The sequence below is a fragment of the Erigeron canadensis genome, chromosome 3 (assembly GCF_010389155.1).
Source record: "Erigeron canadensis isolate Cc75 chromosome 3, C_canadensis_v1, whole genome shotgun sequence".
In the NCBI taxonomy this organism is placed as follows: Eukaryota; Viridiplantae; Streptophyta; class Magnoliopsida; order Asterales; family Asteraceae; genus Erigeron; species Erigeron canadensis.
The window spans coordinates 17,606,745-17,625,578 of record NC_057763.1 but is presented as its reverse complement, the minus strand read 5'-3'; the positions used below and the strand labels follow the sequence as shown (position 1 = coordinate 17,625,578).

The following is an 18,834-nucleotide window of genomic DNA, read 5'->3' as shown; positions in this document are numbered from 1 at the left end:
GCACGGTTTTTGACAAAAAATTTTTTTGAATGAGTTAGAGAGTTAAAATGATTTATGGGGAATAAAAAAAATGAGTGGTTGAGATTTGAGGAGATAGATAAAAATGAGTGGTTGAAATTTTCTCTAAGGGTATTATTGTTATTTTAAATAAATATATTTAAATTAGTGAACAAATAATAAGGGCATCATAGAGTTTTCAAAATCTTAATTGAATGTTGAAAAAGAAAAAGGAGAGATATAACTAAGAGAGAATATATTTTTGATTAGGTGATATTATCATTTAGCTTCCAAGTAAGATTTTTGCTTACGTGTCGATAAATAGTTGTTTTTTAAATGTCACATTTAATTCTTAGTTGACATAATATTATAATATTAATATTAATTAATTAATAATAATATTAGAATAACATCTCGATTAGCATCATTAACTTAGATAAATATCAATATTAATTAATACTATAGTGGTGTCCGCGCGTTGCAACGGCGACGGCCTATAACGCTTTAGACACCGTAACGGTTTATAGCGTTCAGTTTACTTTCATGAGATGCGTCAATGCAGGATCTAACCGTATAGATCATTCTAAAAATAAGTCGTGGATTAGGTGCAAAAAATAATAAAGTGCAAACACTAACCATGAAAAATAACCACTTACAATTGTAGGGGAGGAGACCAAGACAATTAAAAAAAATAAATAGTTAAAGATTAAAATTTAATACGAATATACAAAGGACATAATTGGTTCGTAATTTCGTGAGTTATAAATTTTTTCTTTTTCCGTAGCAATACCTTCAACAATAATTTTAGAGTTAATGAGAATTTTATAACAATAGGGGTTTTAGGTAATTGCAGCGTTTTTTTTATTAAGGGTAATCTCGGAATTTCAGGGATAAGGTGTGTGGAGGTAGATTAAATGTAGAGGGTATATTTGGTAAATCAAAGGTAGAGAGTTGAATGGGGGAAGGGATAGTTTCTTTATATAGGTTGTATAGATTATATATTTCTAGATTTATGCAGTTAAGATAAAAACGTGAGATAATTCATATTTAAAAAAAATATATCATAAAGTTCCTACATATATTTATATTTCTATATATCAATTTCATTACATGTAAAAAGCGAAAGGATCAAATGATAATAGTTACATAATATTATGTTTTTAAAGTTTACAACATTACCGATTATTTTTAATATGTTATAGACATCCGTGCATTAGTTCGAATAGAGTTTTTAACGAAGTAGTAGTAGATTTGTAATTTTTTTTATTACTTTGATAATCTTATTAAATACTATATATTTTTTTCGGTTAATTATGTTTTAGTATTGAACTTACAAATTAAATTTTCTTTTTGTTTTTGTTAGTTATTATTATGTTTATGTTATATAGAGTTTTCATATGAAAACATACTCTTAATTATGGTATTTATTTTTTAGCTAATAATTATCATAATTAATTTTTTTCTGTACAACGTACGAGTTTAATCTAGTAGTCTATAATTTAGTATAGATATATAAAAATCAAACACCTATTTCGTTAATCATCTTAGGAAAAAAGTTCCCCAAAACTTTTTATTCAGTCAAAAATAGCAATTAAACGATAGTAAAAGGGGTAAAATGGGTAATAATCCACATCACATTTGATCTTTTATCAAAATGTTGCCAACCTGATTTTGTCTTATCAGTGGTAAAATCTAAAATCTTAATTACAACACCTTGTTTTTATATAAACTCAGAAGTAAATGGGTTCTTTTTGTCCAGCTTTACTTTCCTTTTTTTTTCTGTTTCCCATCTCTGCATGTCTGCATGTCTTTTCCTGTGTTTGCCCAAACACTTCCAAAGAATAACAGCGATTGTGACGAACTATACATACATAAATACATACATATTATCACTAATAAAGATTTTCATATGTAAAAAATATTTCTCTTTCTTTTCTTTCCGTTTTAGACTATGTAACATTTCATAACCCACTAAATTCTTCAAAGTACACATGAATTCCGTGTTACGTCACCTTCTAAATGCCTGCCTGTCTTTTTTTCTTTTCTCATTTCTTTACTTTTTGGTTTTATGTTATTATAATCTATTTATTATAACTCAAAATTCTACACAAATGACATACTACAGTTCATTTCGTTTATAAGGTGAAGAAATTGAAGAAGAAGAAAGTCTATAATTATGCCTCAGCTGAAACAGATAAGAGAAGGAGAGCAAAAACATGTGATTTCTAAAAGAATTACAAGGGTTGGTAATTTAGTGAATAATGATAATAATAATGACAAGAAATGTGGTGTTGAAGATAATATGAATGTTATAGATAGTAAGATTAGTGCTGGAAAAAAGATAAAAGGAAGAAGAAGAGGGAAAGGAAAGTTGATGGAAACATCATCATCTTCACCATCGATGTTGTTACAACAACAAGATTCAAGGTTTCAGATTTCTTCATCTTCTTCTGTTGGTGAGATAATGTTTCATAAAAGGCCCGGGTTCGGTCAACTAGGTACCAAGTGTGTGGTCAAAGCTAACCATTTTTTAGCTGATTTGGCTGATATGGAGTTAACCCAATATAGTGTAAGTTGTTAGGCTTTCATTTTCTTTTATTATAATTTTTTTGAATTTTATATTTATTTATTTTTGACTGACCCATGTAAATTTTTGTATCTATATGTTGTAAAGTTTTTAGTAACTTTCAGTTATTTTGTGTTTGTGTTGGGAAATAGGTTAAGATCATTCCGGAAGTGAATTCTACTAAATTGAACAAGGCTGTTATGAGTGAATTGGTGAAAGTTCATAGAAATACTGATTTGGCAATGAAGCTGCCTGTTTACGATGGAAGAAGAGCGCTTTACACGGCTGGGAGTCTTCCCTTTATATCGAAACAATTTGCAGTTACAATAGTTGATGACTTGGATTGGATTGGCATTACAAAGTATGTGATTCCTTATTTATCATTTTATCTGTTTTCTATTTTTACCCATCGCCGTAAGGAGTTGCTGTTTTTTGATGGACAAATAATTTAAGCATTTCAGTCCTTGATTGGATTCGGAACTTCAACCTCTTTGTTAGTTTGTTAGTTCATTAGTATTACGTTAAAGTCCTGTTGGTATAGGATATCTATATTGCGAATTTACCCCTTCATTGAGTGATATACAGATATTTGACTACTGAAGTTTTATGTTACAGACTTACAGTCATAGGATTATACCTAGGGAAAGTAACAATTCACTTTTGTAATATATGTTAATAATTAGTTGCAAGAGATTTGGGTTGCTATTGAATTTTTTACTCATGTTAGTATTCTTGCAAAATGTTCTGAAATTCATAATTTTATTGGAATCTTGCTCCCTTTTTTTGTGCCATTTTCCATGTTTCTTTTTTTGCTCCATTTTTTCATCCTTTTTTTAACAATATGTTGATTATTGTTCACTTATTTAAAGTTATGTTACATAATTTCAGGGTAAGGGAATTCAGAGTGACAATTGAGTTTGTTACTCATGCTAGTATGTGCCAACTACACAAGTTTCTTTCTGGAAAACAATATGACACTCCCCTTGAGGCACTAAAGGTAGTTGATCTAGTTTTGAAGGAGCTTACAGCTCAAAGGTATGTTTTCATCCATATTTATTTTATCTCGATTTCCCGGTTTTTATTATTATTATTATTATTATTATTATTATTAACAAAATCGGGCTTACATATATCTAATGTACCAAATAGGTACATTTCTGTAGGGAGATTTTTTTATTCTCCCAACCTTACCAATCCAAAGTCAATAGGATGTGGATTACAATCATGGAGAGGCTTCTACCAGAGTATAAAACCAACTCAAATGGGATTATCACTAAACATCGGTACGATGTAGATCTTTTCATCTAATGTAGCTACTGTTACATCTGAAATTTTATAACAGCGGATTATTCGATTTTTAATTCGTAGACACATTGGCAACAACATTTATAGAACCACTTCCCGTCATTGAATTTGTTGCTGAAATTTTGGGGAAACATGTGTATACCAAGCAAATTTCTGATGCAGATCGTATTAAGGTATAGTTTTATAGATCCAACTAAACTTATCTTTCTGATTCAGTTTTGGGTTCTGAATATTTTACATCTGTATGATATAAGCTAATTTAAACAGTAAAATATAGAAAATGCTTATGTTAATGTTGAGCAGATAAAGAAAGCTTTAAGAGGTGTCAAAGTTGAAGTTACACATAGAGGGGATGTGCGAAGGAAATATCGTATCTCAGGGGTGACATCACAACCGACAAGAGAGCTAATGTGTGTGCCTATCTTCTTCCATTCCAGCCTGTTAGCATTCCCATTCTTCATTTTGACATGTATTAATTTATTTTCTCATTCCCAGGTTTCCGGTGGATGAGGAAAGTAACATGAAATCTGTTGTTGACTATTTTAGGGAGGTATATGGATTTACCATACAACATCCCCACCTTCCTTGCCTTCAAGTAGGGAATCAGAAAAAAGTAAATTACATGCCCATGGAGGTAAATATTTGAACGTTTCAGCCGATTTTGTTCCTTTGTGAGTTTTTGGTTCATTTGATGAATTGTCTTTTATCATTGTTCAAAATTCAGGCTTGCAAGATTGTGGAGGGACAACGACGCACAAAAGGGCTAAACAATAAGCAGATAACTTCATTACTAAAGTTTTCATGCCAGAGGCCCAAGGAACAAGAGAAGGAGATACTACAGGTTTTAGCACACTTATACTCATTTTCCTAGTGTGTCAACTTAATACAAACCTCCTCGGTACATCTGGGCTGTTCCCTTTCAAGTCAATTGTTATGTTCTTAGCCATTTGACCATCACACATACCTTGTATTGGTCACTACGTCTACTTTTTTCTTTATTTGTTCATTAAAGTATCCTCAAAATGGTAAATAATTTGCCATATTACTTGACTGAAATTTGTATTTCCCAGACAATGCATCAAAATTGCTACACAGAAGATCCATATGCAAAGGAGTTTGGCATCACAATTGATGACAAACTTACATCAATAGATGCTCGAGTTCTTCCTGCCCCATGGGTATGCCTGTCTACGTTTATTAATTTACTATCTGATGAAGATATATACCATCTTCATTTATATGTTCATAATGGATTTTTCATGAACAGTTAAAGTACCACGATAACGGAAAGCAGAAAGAAGTTTTACCTCAACTTGGACAATGGAATATGAAAGATAAGGTAATAAACTTCTAGAGCCAGCAATTGTTGCCCAGACATCTACATTTGGATCAAACTAGACCGTCAATATTTATATTAGGGTGATACTGGGGGTTTTGTATACATTGAGCAGGTTATAATAGACTTAATATAATTACAAAAGGAGTGATAGCGACCGAATGGGCGGAGTCGGTCACTAGGTGAATTAAAAATTGAGAAGACAACTTTATGATTACACCAGTAAATTGAGTTCTAAACTTCTGTGTTATATATTTTGATTCTGTCATTTACTACTTACCACTTGTTAGAATTTCATTTATACCCATATTTTTCTTTTTCCGTTTAAATGGAAAGTATAACACTTGTTTGTAAGTATAATCAATTTAATTACTCCGTATTAAAGTTATATTTATAAAATTAAAAGATAATATAATAATTAATAACTAGGCTCATGATTAACAATTATATGGATTTTACTTTACAAAAAAAAATATGGATTTTATATATTGGTCGTATATTGTTTTTTCTTCTTAGCTTTATAAATTGAATTCGTCATTTGTGTTCCAAATCTGGACTTTTTGATACGAGCTATGAACATATTTTGTCAAAACACGAACATATGTTTGTCTATATATGTCTTCACAGTATGTTGCCCGTTTCGACCCGGTCCATTTTGACCCGTTCTCAAAATTACCCGTATTGACCCGGACCCATTTTGACCCGTCACCTAACCCGATCCAACCCGTACATTTTGCCACCTCTATAAACTTCTTATATCAGTTGCTGTCTTGATAATTTAATCTAATTACTGATATCGTACTACACTATTTTCATGACACAGAAAGTGATTAATGGAAGCATTGTTAACTATTGGGCGTGTATTAACTTCTCAAGAACTATCCCTGATAGTACAGCTCAAAGCTTCTGTCATCAGTTGGTCCAAATGTGCCAAGAATCTGGCATGGTATGATTAATTGAACCATTAACTTTGTTATGGTTTCAAATTTCATTAATTAGCATGTAGTTTTTTTAGTTTAAGTAAATATAGTTTCTAATTTGAAGGTAAAGTTATTGGGATTTTGTAAAATCAGTTTTATACCTACTGCAACAAGAACAATTATTTAAAAGAAAATCCTTCATTTTGCCCTATTTGAAGACTTTCATTTACAAGTCTTGTTCTAACTGCAACAATGCTCTTTTTGGCCATTTCATTCACTTACTCTTAAGTAATCCAAGATTATCATATACTTGAAGAGTTGATTATGTGATTATTTCAAGTTCAAGCAATACAACGTATAGTTGATTTACAGAACATCGTTAAAAATGACATAAGCCGCTTCAAGATGTTGTTGAACATTTCAGGAGTTCAAAAATGACAGTGTGGTTCCAGTCTACTCAGCAAGGCCAGATCAGGTAAAGAAGGCTCTAAAACATGTCTATACAACAACTTTGAATAAACTCGGAGGAAAAGAGTTGGAACTACTTATTGCCATCCTCCCTGACAACAATGGTAGTTTGTATGGTATGTAATTTCCAGTTTTCTATCTTTTAAATGTTGTTTTTTTTTTTTTCCTGCCGTTCAGTAAGTTTTTCTGTTTTTAGGAGATGTGAAACGTATATGTGAAACGGATCTTGGCTTGATTACACAATGCTGTCTCACAAAGTATGTGCTAAAGATCAGTAAGCAGTATCTTTCAAACGTATCTCTCAAAATCAACGTCAAGGTCAGACAAGTCATTCCTAAAATGCACAGTATACTAACGTTGCATAAACCTTCAATTCTTTGTATTAGTTTTTCTATTCGCAGTTCATATCTTGTACTTTTGCTTTCATTGTCCTACCTCAGATGGGAGGAAGGAATACTGTGCTATTAGACGCCTTGAGATGGAAGGTCCCTTTAGTCAGTGATATTCCGACTATTATATTTGGAGCTGATGTAACGCATCCCGAGTCCGGGGAAGATAGTAACCCATCAATAGCTGCGGTAAACAGAAAACCTTTGGCGTACATTTTCCACAATTCGACTAGAGGCGACAAAAAGGGTGGGTTGGGTTATGGATTCAATACTTAACCTTTTGGAAGGGCCCTTAAGTGGGATGGGAAGGGTTCACTTGAAAAGCAATTCAGCTTCCTCTTAAGCTATTTTTATGGTTTTATTTTTTATTTTACCAGTTAGAGATAACTCGTATTAGTTACTTGCTCTCACATAAAGGTTGTTGCGTCCCAAGACTGGCCGGAAGTTACAAAGTATGCAGGACTAGTTAGTGCTCAACCTCACAGACAAGAACTTATTCAGGACTTGTACAAAACTTGGCAAGATCCACAACATGGTAAAGTAAACGGAGGCATGATCAGGTGCATATAACTACTTCATGTCATTGATGACAAAAACTTGATTGTTGACTTGTTTTTAAGAAATCTATGGTTTTGATGATGTAATAACTTGGAGAGTACTTTGCAGAGAGCTCTTGCTATCTTTCGAAAAGGCGACAGGGAAGAAACCGCTAAGGATCATTTTCTACAGGTAATAGAATACCATTTGTATATCTTCAGTTACCGGGTTGTTATCTGCTCCCGTTTACTTACAAATTTATAAATATCTATGGTTTGTCTAACAGGTCAGATGACTTATGCCAAAAGAAAATGGACATTAATTAAATGTCTAAATAAATACATAAACCCTTTAATTTTGTTTTCCTAAAAACATATTATACTATCATGGCAATGATCTAATATTCATGCCGTCTTCGACACATAACTCAATTTAAATCTTTTTAACACAAATGGCCGACCTATTTTAACACATTACTAAACTTTCCATTGGTACTTATTTTGCCAGTACTACAAATTCGAAGATCATCACATCTGCTAATTTAGTTTTTTGTTTTTGTATTTGTAGGGATGGTGTAAGTGATGGGCAGTTCTACCAGGTCCTACTCTATGAGCTTGATGCAATTCGTAAGGTTTGTTTGTGGTTATTTGAACATAATAATCAATTGCTTAAGACCTTTCTTTTCTTTTCTGGTGCTTATATTACATCTGAATATCTCTAGGCTTGTGCTTCCCTTGAACCTAATTACCAGCCTCCAGTGACGTTTATTGTTGTCCAAAAACGTCATCACACACGGTTCTTTCCAAACAATCATAATGATCGAAAAAGCATTGATAAGAGTGGCAACATCTTACCAGGTAATATTTGTATACTTTTATAGAGTTTATTGCGTTTTTAGGTCATGCAATAGAGCTTGAGCTTGAATTGAAGTAGCTAGCTTAAAAGAAGAGCCAAATGGGGAATAATCGGTTGAGAGTTGCAAGATAACTGAAAAATTATTACACTAATTATGCCTAATTACACAGAATAATTAGACATTCTTATCAGTTTGGGAATTGTCCTTCGTTTTTTTTCATTTCGATAACAAACTATTATTCCAAGAATACTACATAAATACTAAACATTGCATAAATAAACATCGAGAATGATACACAAATCAAGGTTGTAGTAAACTGTAGTTTTCTTTATGCATTACTGTCCAAGTTAGTTTGCAACTATAGGCGACCATGCTTATTGACAAATTCATGTACTAAACTACTCATCGTTCATTACGTATTACAAATGTCTAATTTCGTATAATGTAGGTACTGTGGTGGATACAAAAATTTGTCATCCTGTCGAGTTCGACTTCTTTCTTTGCAGTCATGCAGGAATCCAAGTACGTTTTCTTCCTTACATTCAATATGATTGCCTAATCACACATATTCTTCCTTCGCATTTTTGATGCAAGTATATTATCTTTAAAGGGAACTAGCAGGCCTGCTCATTATCATGTTCTCTGGGATGAGAACAATTTTACAGCCGATGAAATCCAATCTTTAACGAATAATCTATGCTACACGTAAGAGAATTTTCTTTATACTCATGATTACTCAATCCTGCATCTCGATGATTATACTAACTAAGATAATTTTTCTGCAGCTATGCCAGGTGCACTCGATCGGTTTCTGTAGGTAAACATTCTACTTTCACCAATCCTTGAATTAGTTATATTGAAACTATGAACAGTCTATGCTAACATTGTGTGCAAATTTATAAGAAAACTTACATCTATTATGCAGTCCCACCTGCATATTATGCTCATTTGGCTGCATACCGAGCTCGTTTCTATATGGAACCTGAAGTTAACCATGATAATGCATCTGCACGCAGCATGTGCAAGGTGAAAGGTGCGAGTGTTCGTCCACTTCCTGCATTGAAAGATAATGTAAAAAAAGTGATGTTTTATTGTTAGACAGGCCAAAAAACCAGATTGCCTTAGAAGTACTTTGAAAATGTTAGGGTAGGAGTAGATGTATATATTGTGTTAAGTTTGTACAGAGGTAAAACATGCATCCAACACTTTTCTAGTGCAAATAGGCTTTTGTTTCTCAAAATCGCTCATTCGTCTTATGTTTGTGATCGAGATACTGACAATGATCTTATGTTTATCTTGCTGATATGATACAATGTACCAACTTAAGTTGTAATAACCTGACAGATTTGTGGGATCAACAGAATAATGTGTGCTGCTTTTGGAAGACATTTAATTTATATGTTGCATTAGTTTAAAAAATGAAGTGACATACTTATCTTAGTGTTTGTTTTAGTTCTTGTATTGGAAGATATCGTTTATAATGTAGCGATGTACATGACTTAGAGTGAATTTGATGTAAAATTTCAGTGGTAAATTGAGTTAATTCAATTCATAACAAACAAGTATAGCGGAGGGTGGTTATAGTGCACGTTTCTATGTCACTAGATCGCATCTGACTAAATAAAACCCTAATACTCTCCCTAATGGCAATTTCCCTCTTTTCTTTTTGCCCTGGGTGGTTTTTCATGATTATGAGTGTAGTCTTTCATGATTATGAGTGTAGTCTAATCGATTTAGGTCTGATTACATTATTTTTGTGTTCTTCCATTCTTTTAATTCGTAGTTTGGGACAAACCCAAGTTTGGGGCAACTCATCCACAGTACAAACCCTAGTTTGGGGCAACTCATCAACAGTACAAACCCTAGTTCTCCCACGAATAAATCTGTTGCTGATGGTTGTTTGGGACTGTTGTTGACCCTATTTGCTGCATGAAAAGAAGTCTACTATGACATCTGATTCAGGTGTTCACATTCCTAGTCAATCAAATGATAATGTGTCTCATACCGTTTCGAATGCAAGCGCTTTGAAATCGTTTGGTTAGCCAATCCACAATGTCTTCCCATTTAGGGCTCACTAGATGCATTTGAGCTAAATGACACTGATTGTACACCAAACCGAGATTAGGTTTAGGAAGGGGATGATGGATGTTTTTGGTTGTTTGTTGGCGGTTCTCCGAAGGTAGACTTCGTATCTCTCTACGCCAATCAACTATGATTTGATTGTTATCCGATTGAGATCGTACTATTGTGTTTCCGATCTATTCTGATTTCGATCGTATGTTGTGATAAGAATGTCAGCCAATTATTGCTGTGCTTTTGAGTAGACTTTCAGTCTGACTAGTTGTGTCGAGTTGACGAGTATTGTATGTGTGAATCGGGAATGCCTTTGGAGATCTTATGCCTCTCTTTTTATAGGAGAAGCTCAACTTGAAGAGAAAGCCAGGTTTTAGGGTTTCCCTAAGTCTTAGGCAATAAGAGTCTAGAGGGATTCTTTCCTTCTTTACTGAACTTAAGTGATAAGATCAAATCCCGAAATTATAGGGGAACAATTATTATCTTTTTTTATCTTACTGCGGAGGCCTTCGCTACCGTCCCTTCTTCGTACCGCTGGAGGGGTATGTCATCAAGCCCCAAGTCTAATGGGGTGCTTTTTGCCAAATAAGCATTGTCTTGGACTATTCTTGTTAATTTACTAACTCTTGGGGAGGCGTGTTGCAATAAATGGATCCCAAAAAGTCTTGTCAGCTGAAAGGACATGACTCGATAAACCGAAAATACAAGTTTTTTTTTAGGGTAAACCTAAACCCCACTACGCCGCAGTGGGTCAAGAACTCCCCACTGCGTCGCAGTGGAAATCCTCGGCCAAAACAAGAACATGCCCCCACTGCGCCGCAGTGGGTTCGACATATCTCCCACTGCGCCGCAGTGGGAGGAACCAGCATAATTTCCGTGGGAAACCACTGCGCCGCAGTGGGCATAGTCACCCCCAATGCGCCGCAGTGAGCCACCTGACAGCAACCCTAAATACTCATTTTGACCATGAACAACTTGCGACATCCAAATTTCAAAACAAACTTCTCAAAACCCATTTCAGAGGTTTCCAACAACAACGTAGACACATTTCAAACACAATTACAACATAACATGTTTCACAAATCCAAGGACAACCCTAACGGGTCATTTACCCATTTTGGCAACATTTTCGCCCGTAACAACAATACCATTTTCTTCAAAGACTTTACAACTTGGACATTTACAGAAATAGTTCCAAAACATGACCTCAAACCAAAATGTATCAGGAGTCATGAGGTGTGGGACGTCTAAGCTTCTATACCAAAAGATCGTCATTCGTTCGAGAATGACCTAATTACCTTCAAGTTCTTCAAAGATATCTACAACTTCAAGCTTATCACACACACTTAGTTCCTTCTTCCGGAACTACCTATAAAAGTGTAAACAACTAAAATATAAGCAAAGGCTTAGTGAATATACTTGCATACATTTATGAATACGAAGGAGGACATAGTACAAGGACTTTCACATGTAACCTATGGCATCGTCATGACACATTTACATATTCACCTTGCACACAACAATACATATATGGATCCATATAAGCTAAACAATCATAGCTATCGGGATTCTTAGGCCCCGGAGGTTCTTAGGCCTCATATGACATCAACTATCGAGATTCTTAGGCCCCGGAGGTTCTTAGGCCTCATAAACAACGCCCCACATGGGCTTCATGCCAAATCAATTACCATGCTTGAAACATTCACATCTCATGGTAATTGATCCAACATAAACATAAAGGTATGCAAATATACTCACCTCCTTCGCAACAAAGAGAATAACGCTAACAACAAGCACAAGCAAGCTTCAACCTAAAATCATATCGAAAAATGCATAAGCTTCACAACTTGACTAGTTCAACCTAGCCATTCTCAATCACTAGCCCTTTCTAAACCCAAAACCCAACCCATTTGTCATTGAGTTACTTTCATCTTCAACTATGACATTAGGTAGTTCAACCTACCATTTTCATTCACATATCAATAACTAGTGATATTCATCTTTTCTTACAAACTCAATTTATCACATGAACTTATCAATTTCATAATCAAACACATTATATAACTCAATGACAACTAGGTTAACTAAGGAATTGGAGAAAATTAACCATAATTCAATTTCTAGCAAAAACCCCCCAATTTAGTTCATCCATGAACCCTAATTTCAAAAGAAAGATAAAAACTAAAATAAGGGAATTCAATACCTCAAGATTCCAAGAGCTAAATCAAGACTATAGGCTACAATTTCTTTTTCTCCCCTTTTTCCTTTTGATTTTCAGCCACCACCCAAAATCACCAAAACCCTAGCTTGTAAATTTCTAATATAGATGGAGATGATTAATGATTTTGCTCTTTGATGAACTACTCTTTGATTTTTAAAGAATATGAGAAGGAATGCATGAAGGGAAGAAGAAAATAAGAGTGGAAGTATGATTCATACTCAAAAGAAGGTGTCTGGCACTTCCTATGGGTGCCACGACCCACTTCTCAATTTGGTGGGTATTTTACCCGCTATCCGTTAAAGTTCCAACTAAATTAACCCCATATCCAAAAACAAAATACTTGGAAATTAATTTAATGTCAAAACTATGAAAGAGGGTTAATTTCTTTTACCTTAAAATATTTGGGGTGTTACAACTCTCCCCCACTTGAAACGGATCACGGCCTCGTGATCCAAGCCATATGCAAAGACGGATAATAAACTAGCACATCATGCTCGGATTCCCATGTACAATCGGACATCCTACCATGCTTCCGCAATATCTTGTAAGTTCTCACCGTTTTATTTTGTACTCTTCTAAGCTCTTCCTCGACTATGGCAATCGGCTCCTCAATATAATTCAACTTATTATCAACCTCAATCTCGTTCAATGGCACATAGGAAGACTTATCGGCAAGACATTTTCTATGGTGTGACACATGAAAAGTAGGGTGAATTCCCGATAACTCTTCCGGTAACTCCAAACGGTATGCAACTTTGCCAACTTTAGCCATAATCTTGAATGGACCAATGAAACATGGACTCAATTTTCCATGCTTCCTAAATAGTAGAACGCCTTTCCAAGGTGAAACTTTCAACAAAACACGATCACCTACTTGAAATTCAATCGGTCTTCTCCTTTTATCCGCATCGGACTTCTGTCGGTCTTGAGCCGCTTTCAATCTTTCCTTGATCACATCTATCTTCTCAATGGTTTTCAGCACCACTTCCGTGCCACCTATTTCTCTTTGTCCTACTTCTCCCAAACAAATTGGAGATCGACACTTCCTTCCATACAACATTTCATACGTTGGCATTTGAATACTAGAATGGTAGCTATTGTTGTATGAGAATTCTACCAAAGGCAAGTGAAGATCCCAAGTGCCTCCAAAGTCAATTATACATGCTCGAAGCATGTCTTCAAGCGTTTGAATGGTTCTCTCACTTTGGCCATCCGTTTGTGGGTGATAGGCGGTGCTAAGCTTGAGCTTGGTACCCATATCTTCATGAAATTTCCGCCAAAAGTGCGAAGTGAAACGAGTGTCTCTATCCGAAACAATGGAGATAGGAACTCCATGTCTAGCTACAACTTCTTTCACGTAGATCTTTGCCAACACTTTGGATGATGATGCCTCACGGATAGGAAGAAACAGGGCACTCTTGGTTAGTCTATCAACTATCACCCATATTGTATCAAATTGATTTCTAGGGGTTTTGGGCAACTTTGTGACGAAATCCATGGTGATCTCCTCCCACTTCCATTTCGGTATTTCTAATGGTTGCAACATACCACCTGGTTTTTGATGCTCTGCTTTCACTTGAGCACATGTTAAGCATTTTTCCACATACTTCACCACATCACGCTTCATACCCGGCCACCAATATTCTACCTTTAAGTCATGGTACATCTTTGTAGCACCGGGGCGAATGGAGTACTTGGACTTGTGAGCCTCATCGAGGAGAACTGGCTTCAACTCACAAGAGAATGGGATCCAAATCCTCCCAAAACGTAAAGTAAGGCCACGAGAATCTTTAGTGAAATATTGCAATTGGCCTTGAATTCTTTCTCTTTTAGGATCCCGTTGTAAAGCCTTCTCTTGAGCTTCTCTAATTTGATCCAAGAAATCGTTAGTGATCAAGACCCATAGGGGAGAAACAACTAAAGCATGATGAGAACTCTTCCGACTCAAGGCGTCCGCCACAACATTAGCCTTCCCGGGATGATACAAAATCTCGCAATCATAATCTTTCAAAAGATCTAGCCATCTTCGTTGGCGATTGTTGAGATCTCTTTGCTCAAATAAATACTTGAGGCTTTTATGATCGGAATAGATGGTGAACTTGACTCCATATAGGTAATGGCGCCAAATTTTCAAGGCAAAGACCACTGCCGCTAATTCCAAGTCATGAGTGGGATATCGTTTTTCATGCTCTTTCAATTGCCTAGAAGCATAAGCAGTAACTTTACCTCGTTGCATAAGAACACAACCGAGGCCATTAGATGATGCATCACAATACACCACCATATCTTCAAGACCATCGGGCAAAACAAGAACCGGTGCTTGACTTAGCCTTTCACGAAGTTGTTGAAAAGCCATCTCTTGTTCATCTTTCCATTCGAACCTGATATTCTTGCGAGTTAATTTGGTCAAAAGAGAAGCTACTTTAGAGAAATCTTGAATGAAACGACGATAATAGCCCGCTAAACCAAGAAAACTTCTAATCTCCGACGGACTCTTGGGTTGCTCCCACTTCATCACCACATTAATCTTAGCCGGGTCTACCATAATTCCTTCACTATTAACCACATGACCAAGGAATTGCACCTCCCGTAACCAAAATTCACACTTGGAGAACTTGGCATAGAGCTTCTCTTTACGAAGGGCTTCCAACACCTCCCTTAGATGAACTTCGTGATCGGAAGAACTTTTGGAATAAATAAGAATGTCATCGATAAAAACAATCACGGACTTGTCAAGCATGGAACGACAAACACGATTCATGAGGTCCATGAAAGCCGCGGGAGCATTAGTAAGACCAAAAGGCATGACAACAAACTCAAAATGGCCATAACGAGTACGGAAAGCGGTTTTGGGAATATCTTCTTCACGTACCTTGAGTTGATGGTAACTCGAACGAAGATCAATTTTTGAAAAATGTGAAGCCCCTTGAAGTTGATCGAATATGTCCTCGATCCTAGGCAAAGGATACTTGTTCTTTATGTTTACCTTGTTAAGCTCACGATAGTCGATACACATCCGCATACTTCCATCCTTCTTCTTTACAAATAATACCGGTGCACCCCAAGGAGAGTTACTCGGTCGTATGAAGCCTTTGTCTAACAATTCTTGAAGTTGTTTCATCATTTCTTGCATTTCCGTTGGAGCCAAACGGTAAGGAGCTTTAGCAATGGGGTTAGCCCCCGGAATGAGATCAATGGAGAATTCAACTTGCCGTTCGGGAGGAATACCCGACAAGTCCTCGGGAAAAACATCGACGAAATCTTTAACGATGGGGATGTCTTTGATAGAAAGGGGTTTCTTCTCAACATCAACGATGTGAGCAAGATAAGCATGACATCCATGGGATATGTAACGTTTGGCACGAGCAAAGGTACACACAGATATAGAACGTTCTTTCCTATCTTCGTAAACCACCAAGTCTTCGCCCTTAGAAGTCTTCAAGTATACCGCTTTTTCATCACACGCAATCTTGGCGTTACAAGAGCTTAACCAATCCATACCTAGGATTATGTCAAACTCTCCCATTGGAAAAGGAATTAAATTGGCTTGGAAGAGTTCCGAAGAAATTTTTATCTCACACCCTCTATACACCTCCTTTACTAATTCCATCCTACCATTACCAACCTCAACTTGCAAAGCACTTTCTAGACATGACTTAGACACAGGAATAACATGAATCATTTTAATAGCAACAAATGATCTATTCGCTCCTGAGTAAAAGAGAATACGCATAGGCACATTGTATACAAGGAATGTACCTGTGACAACGTCATCGGTGTTTCTTGTTCCACAGAGAGTTGAAAGGACCTTCCTCTTTGATTCCCATGTGTTTGAGCATTCTTCCTCTCCGCCTCCCTTCTTCTTTCTTCTAACCTCTCCTCCTCCGTCAATTTTGGGCATGAGCTTCTCATGTGGCCCTCTTCAAAGCACTTAAAGCATATAATGGGTCTTTGAGGTTTAGACCTACATTCCCGGCTAGTGTGCCCCGGCTTCCCACAAGTGTAACAACCCTTGTCCGCCGCTCTACAAACCCCCGGATGATTCTTCTTGCATTGGCGACAAAATGGGACATTTTTTTTATTGGGGTGGTTCCCGGGACTACCCTCTTGTCTAGGCCGCTTGCTTGGAGAATTTACATCTTCATACCTTCTTTTAAAAACACCTTCATCAACTCTTGACATCTCAATCTCATGATCCCGGGCCACATCCGCCAACATGGAGAAAGACTCCATTTGGCGCAAACTAATTTTCTCCCGGAGATTCTTCCTCAACTTCAAATAAAATTGCTCTTTGAGCAACTGGTCGTTTTCAAGGAATTCTGGACAAAATTGAGCCTTGTCCAAGAATTGAGCTCGGAATTCATTCAAGGTCATGTTGCCTTGACAATCATTGAGGAATTCACTCCTCAATTTAGTTACCTCGACCTTCGACCGAAATTCTTTGAAGAACATGTTTTTAAATTCGGGCCACTCAACATCATCTAGTGCTCCCTTTTTAATAGCCAACAATCCATCCCACCACCTCTTTCCACTATTCCTCAACATACCAACCGCAAAGATCACCTTCAAATGTGAAGGACATTGGCTAGTACGGAATGCCCCTTCAATTTCTGAGATCCACCGAGTACAAACAATAGGATCCCGATCACCGTGATACTCGGGTGGGTGACATACCTCAAAATCCCGAAAAGTGAACTTTTTCTTGTAGGTTCTTTCCCCCGTCACTTCCACCTCCTTTTCATCTTCGGTTTTCTTGCCTTTATCTTTGGCATCACGCTTCTCAAATTCCCGTTGCACATTGATTGCAACTTCTTCTTTAATCATTTGGGCGATGTGATCATTCACTGCTCCTTCCAGGGTTTGATTCAATCTCTTGAGCAAGATAGGAGTATTGTATCTCATAAAGACTCGCTTTGGGTTAAATGGATCCATGATTATAAAATAAAGGACTGTAACTTCTGGGATCTTCCTGTTAAAGTGTCGGGCAGCTGGGGTTGGCGTAAGATTCTACACCTTAGACCTGAAATACAAAGTTTTATTTGGTCAAAATTGGGCAATGGAAGAGACACGTCGCTAGTGTATGATAAGTGGCATGAATCTGGACCTTTGGGGATGTTTATCAAACCTAGGGATGTTCATAGAGCGGGGCTATCATTGGGTTCATGTTTTGCTGATGTAGTTTCTAATGGAGTTTGGAATTGGCCAGCATGTTGGCTGAACTTAATTCTGGGCCTTCTTGATAATCCTAATGAGCTGCTACAACCTGATCGAAGTGATACAATGGTTTGGAAGGTGGAGATGATGGATAAACCGTTCTCAACATCTATTGTGTGGGACTCGATCCGTAACAAGGAACATGAGGTCGCATGGGTAAAGGCGGTGTGGTTTGCTCAATGTATACCGAGGCATGCGTTTAATATGTGGTTAATTATGAGGAGAAAACTACTTACTCAGGATAAAATTCTACAATGGCCACCCCCGCGTAGGAAGAACATGAATATGATGTGCTACCCATTATGTGTGGCAGATTTTGATTCACATAACCATCTTTTTTTTTTGAATGTCAATATGCTACATAGGTTTGGATGAAGGTGCGTATATGGACAGATATGCAGAATATACAGCCTTCATGGGACTCTATTGTGTTACATATAACTGCTTGTGCAAAGTCTCTAACATTTGCGGATGTGGTTGGGAGACTTATAGTCGTTGCTGTATTATATTTGGCAGGAGAGGAACAATAGATTGTTTGCTAATCATGCTCAACCTCCGGATATACTATCAAGTACTATACTTGATACTGTTCAAGCCCGTCTGTGCAGATTGAAGTTCAAGAAGAAGCCACGTGTTATGGAAAGGCTTGACGCATGGGGAATTCGAGGGGAATTTCTGCTCCAAGTGTAGTCTCTTATATTTGTCTTTTATTCTGAGTTTTACTAAGCTTTCTATGTATAGTTGGTGATGTGCATAGGATAGCTGAGTGGGTCATATGAGTATAAGTCTTAGTGGTTTTGTTTTGTTTTGTTTTACATATGTGGGGCACTCTAAACTAGTTTTGTTTTACATATGTGGGGCATGTCCACGCAGGGGATTAACACTCAGGAATAATGCCATAGTCTAAACATATGGCAAACATAACAAAACATAAGATATGCAGCTCCAAAAT

General features: G+C 36.4%; 1 protein-coding gene across 3 annotated transcripts in view; it reads left to right on the top strand.

The window, feature by feature from the left end:
* LOC122591334 (protein argonaute PNH1-like) overlaps nucleotides 1–9,614 on the top strand; it is a 35,505-nt gene extending 25,891 nt beyond the window's left edge. Inside the window, exons 3-24 of one of the 3 annotated variants that reach the window (XM_043763595.1) lie at nucleotides 2,123–2,566; nucleotides 2,716–2,924; nucleotides 3,452–3,598; nucleotides 3,713–3,846; nucleotides 3,932–4,041; nucleotides 4,172–4,278; nucleotides 4,364–4,502; nucleotides 4,593–4,709; nucleotides 4,939–5,046; nucleotides 5,136–5,207; nucleotides 6,028–6,150; nucleotides 6,549–6,708; nucleotides 6,789–6,910; nucleotides 7,033–7,170; nucleotides 7,399–7,541; nucleotides 7,648–7,710; nucleotides 8,086–8,149; nucleotides 8,240–8,375; nucleotides 8,823–8,896; nucleotides 8,985–9,079; nucleotides 9,160–9,191; nucleotides 9,300–9,614. In XM_043763595.1, the coding sequence (XP_043619530.1) occupies nucleotides 2,174–2,566; nucleotides 2,716–2,924; nucleotides 3,452–3,598; nucleotides 3,713–3,846; nucleotides 3,932–4,041; nucleotides 4,172–4,278; nucleotides 4,364–4,502; nucleotides 4,593–4,709; nucleotides 4,939–5,046; nucleotides 5,136–5,207; nucleotides 6,028–6,150; nucleotides 6,549–6,708; nucleotides 6,789–6,910; nucleotides 7,033–7,170; nucleotides 7,399–7,541; nucleotides 7,648–7,710; nucleotides 8,086–8,149; nucleotides 8,240–8,375; nucleotides 8,823–8,896; nucleotides 8,985–9,079; nucleotides 9,160–9,191; nucleotides 9,300–9,472 (2,859 nt within the window). In that variant the 5' untranslated portion in view covers nucleotides 2,123–2,173 and the 3' untranslated portion in view covers nucleotides 9,473–9,614. The remainder of the gene's footprint in view (nucleotides 1–2,122; nucleotides 2,567–2,715; nucleotides 2,925–3,451; nucleotides 3,599–3,712; nucleotides 3,847–3,931; nucleotides 4,042–4,171; nucleotides 4,279–4,363; nucleotides 4,503–4,592; nucleotides 4,710–4,938; nucleotides 5,047–5,135; nucleotides 5,208–6,027; nucleotides 6,151–6,548; nucleotides 6,709–6,788; nucleotides 6,911–7,032; nucleotides 7,171–7,398; nucleotides 7,542–7,647; nucleotides 7,711–8,085; nucleotides 8,150–8,239; nucleotides 8,376–8,822; nucleotides 8,897–8,984; nucleotides 9,080–9,159; nucleotides 9,192–9,299) is intronic. The other 2 variants (XM_043763597.1, XM_043763594.1) reach the window with 2 other exon arrangements.
* The last annotated feature ends 9,220 nt before the right edge of the window (nucleotides 9,615–18,834 follow it).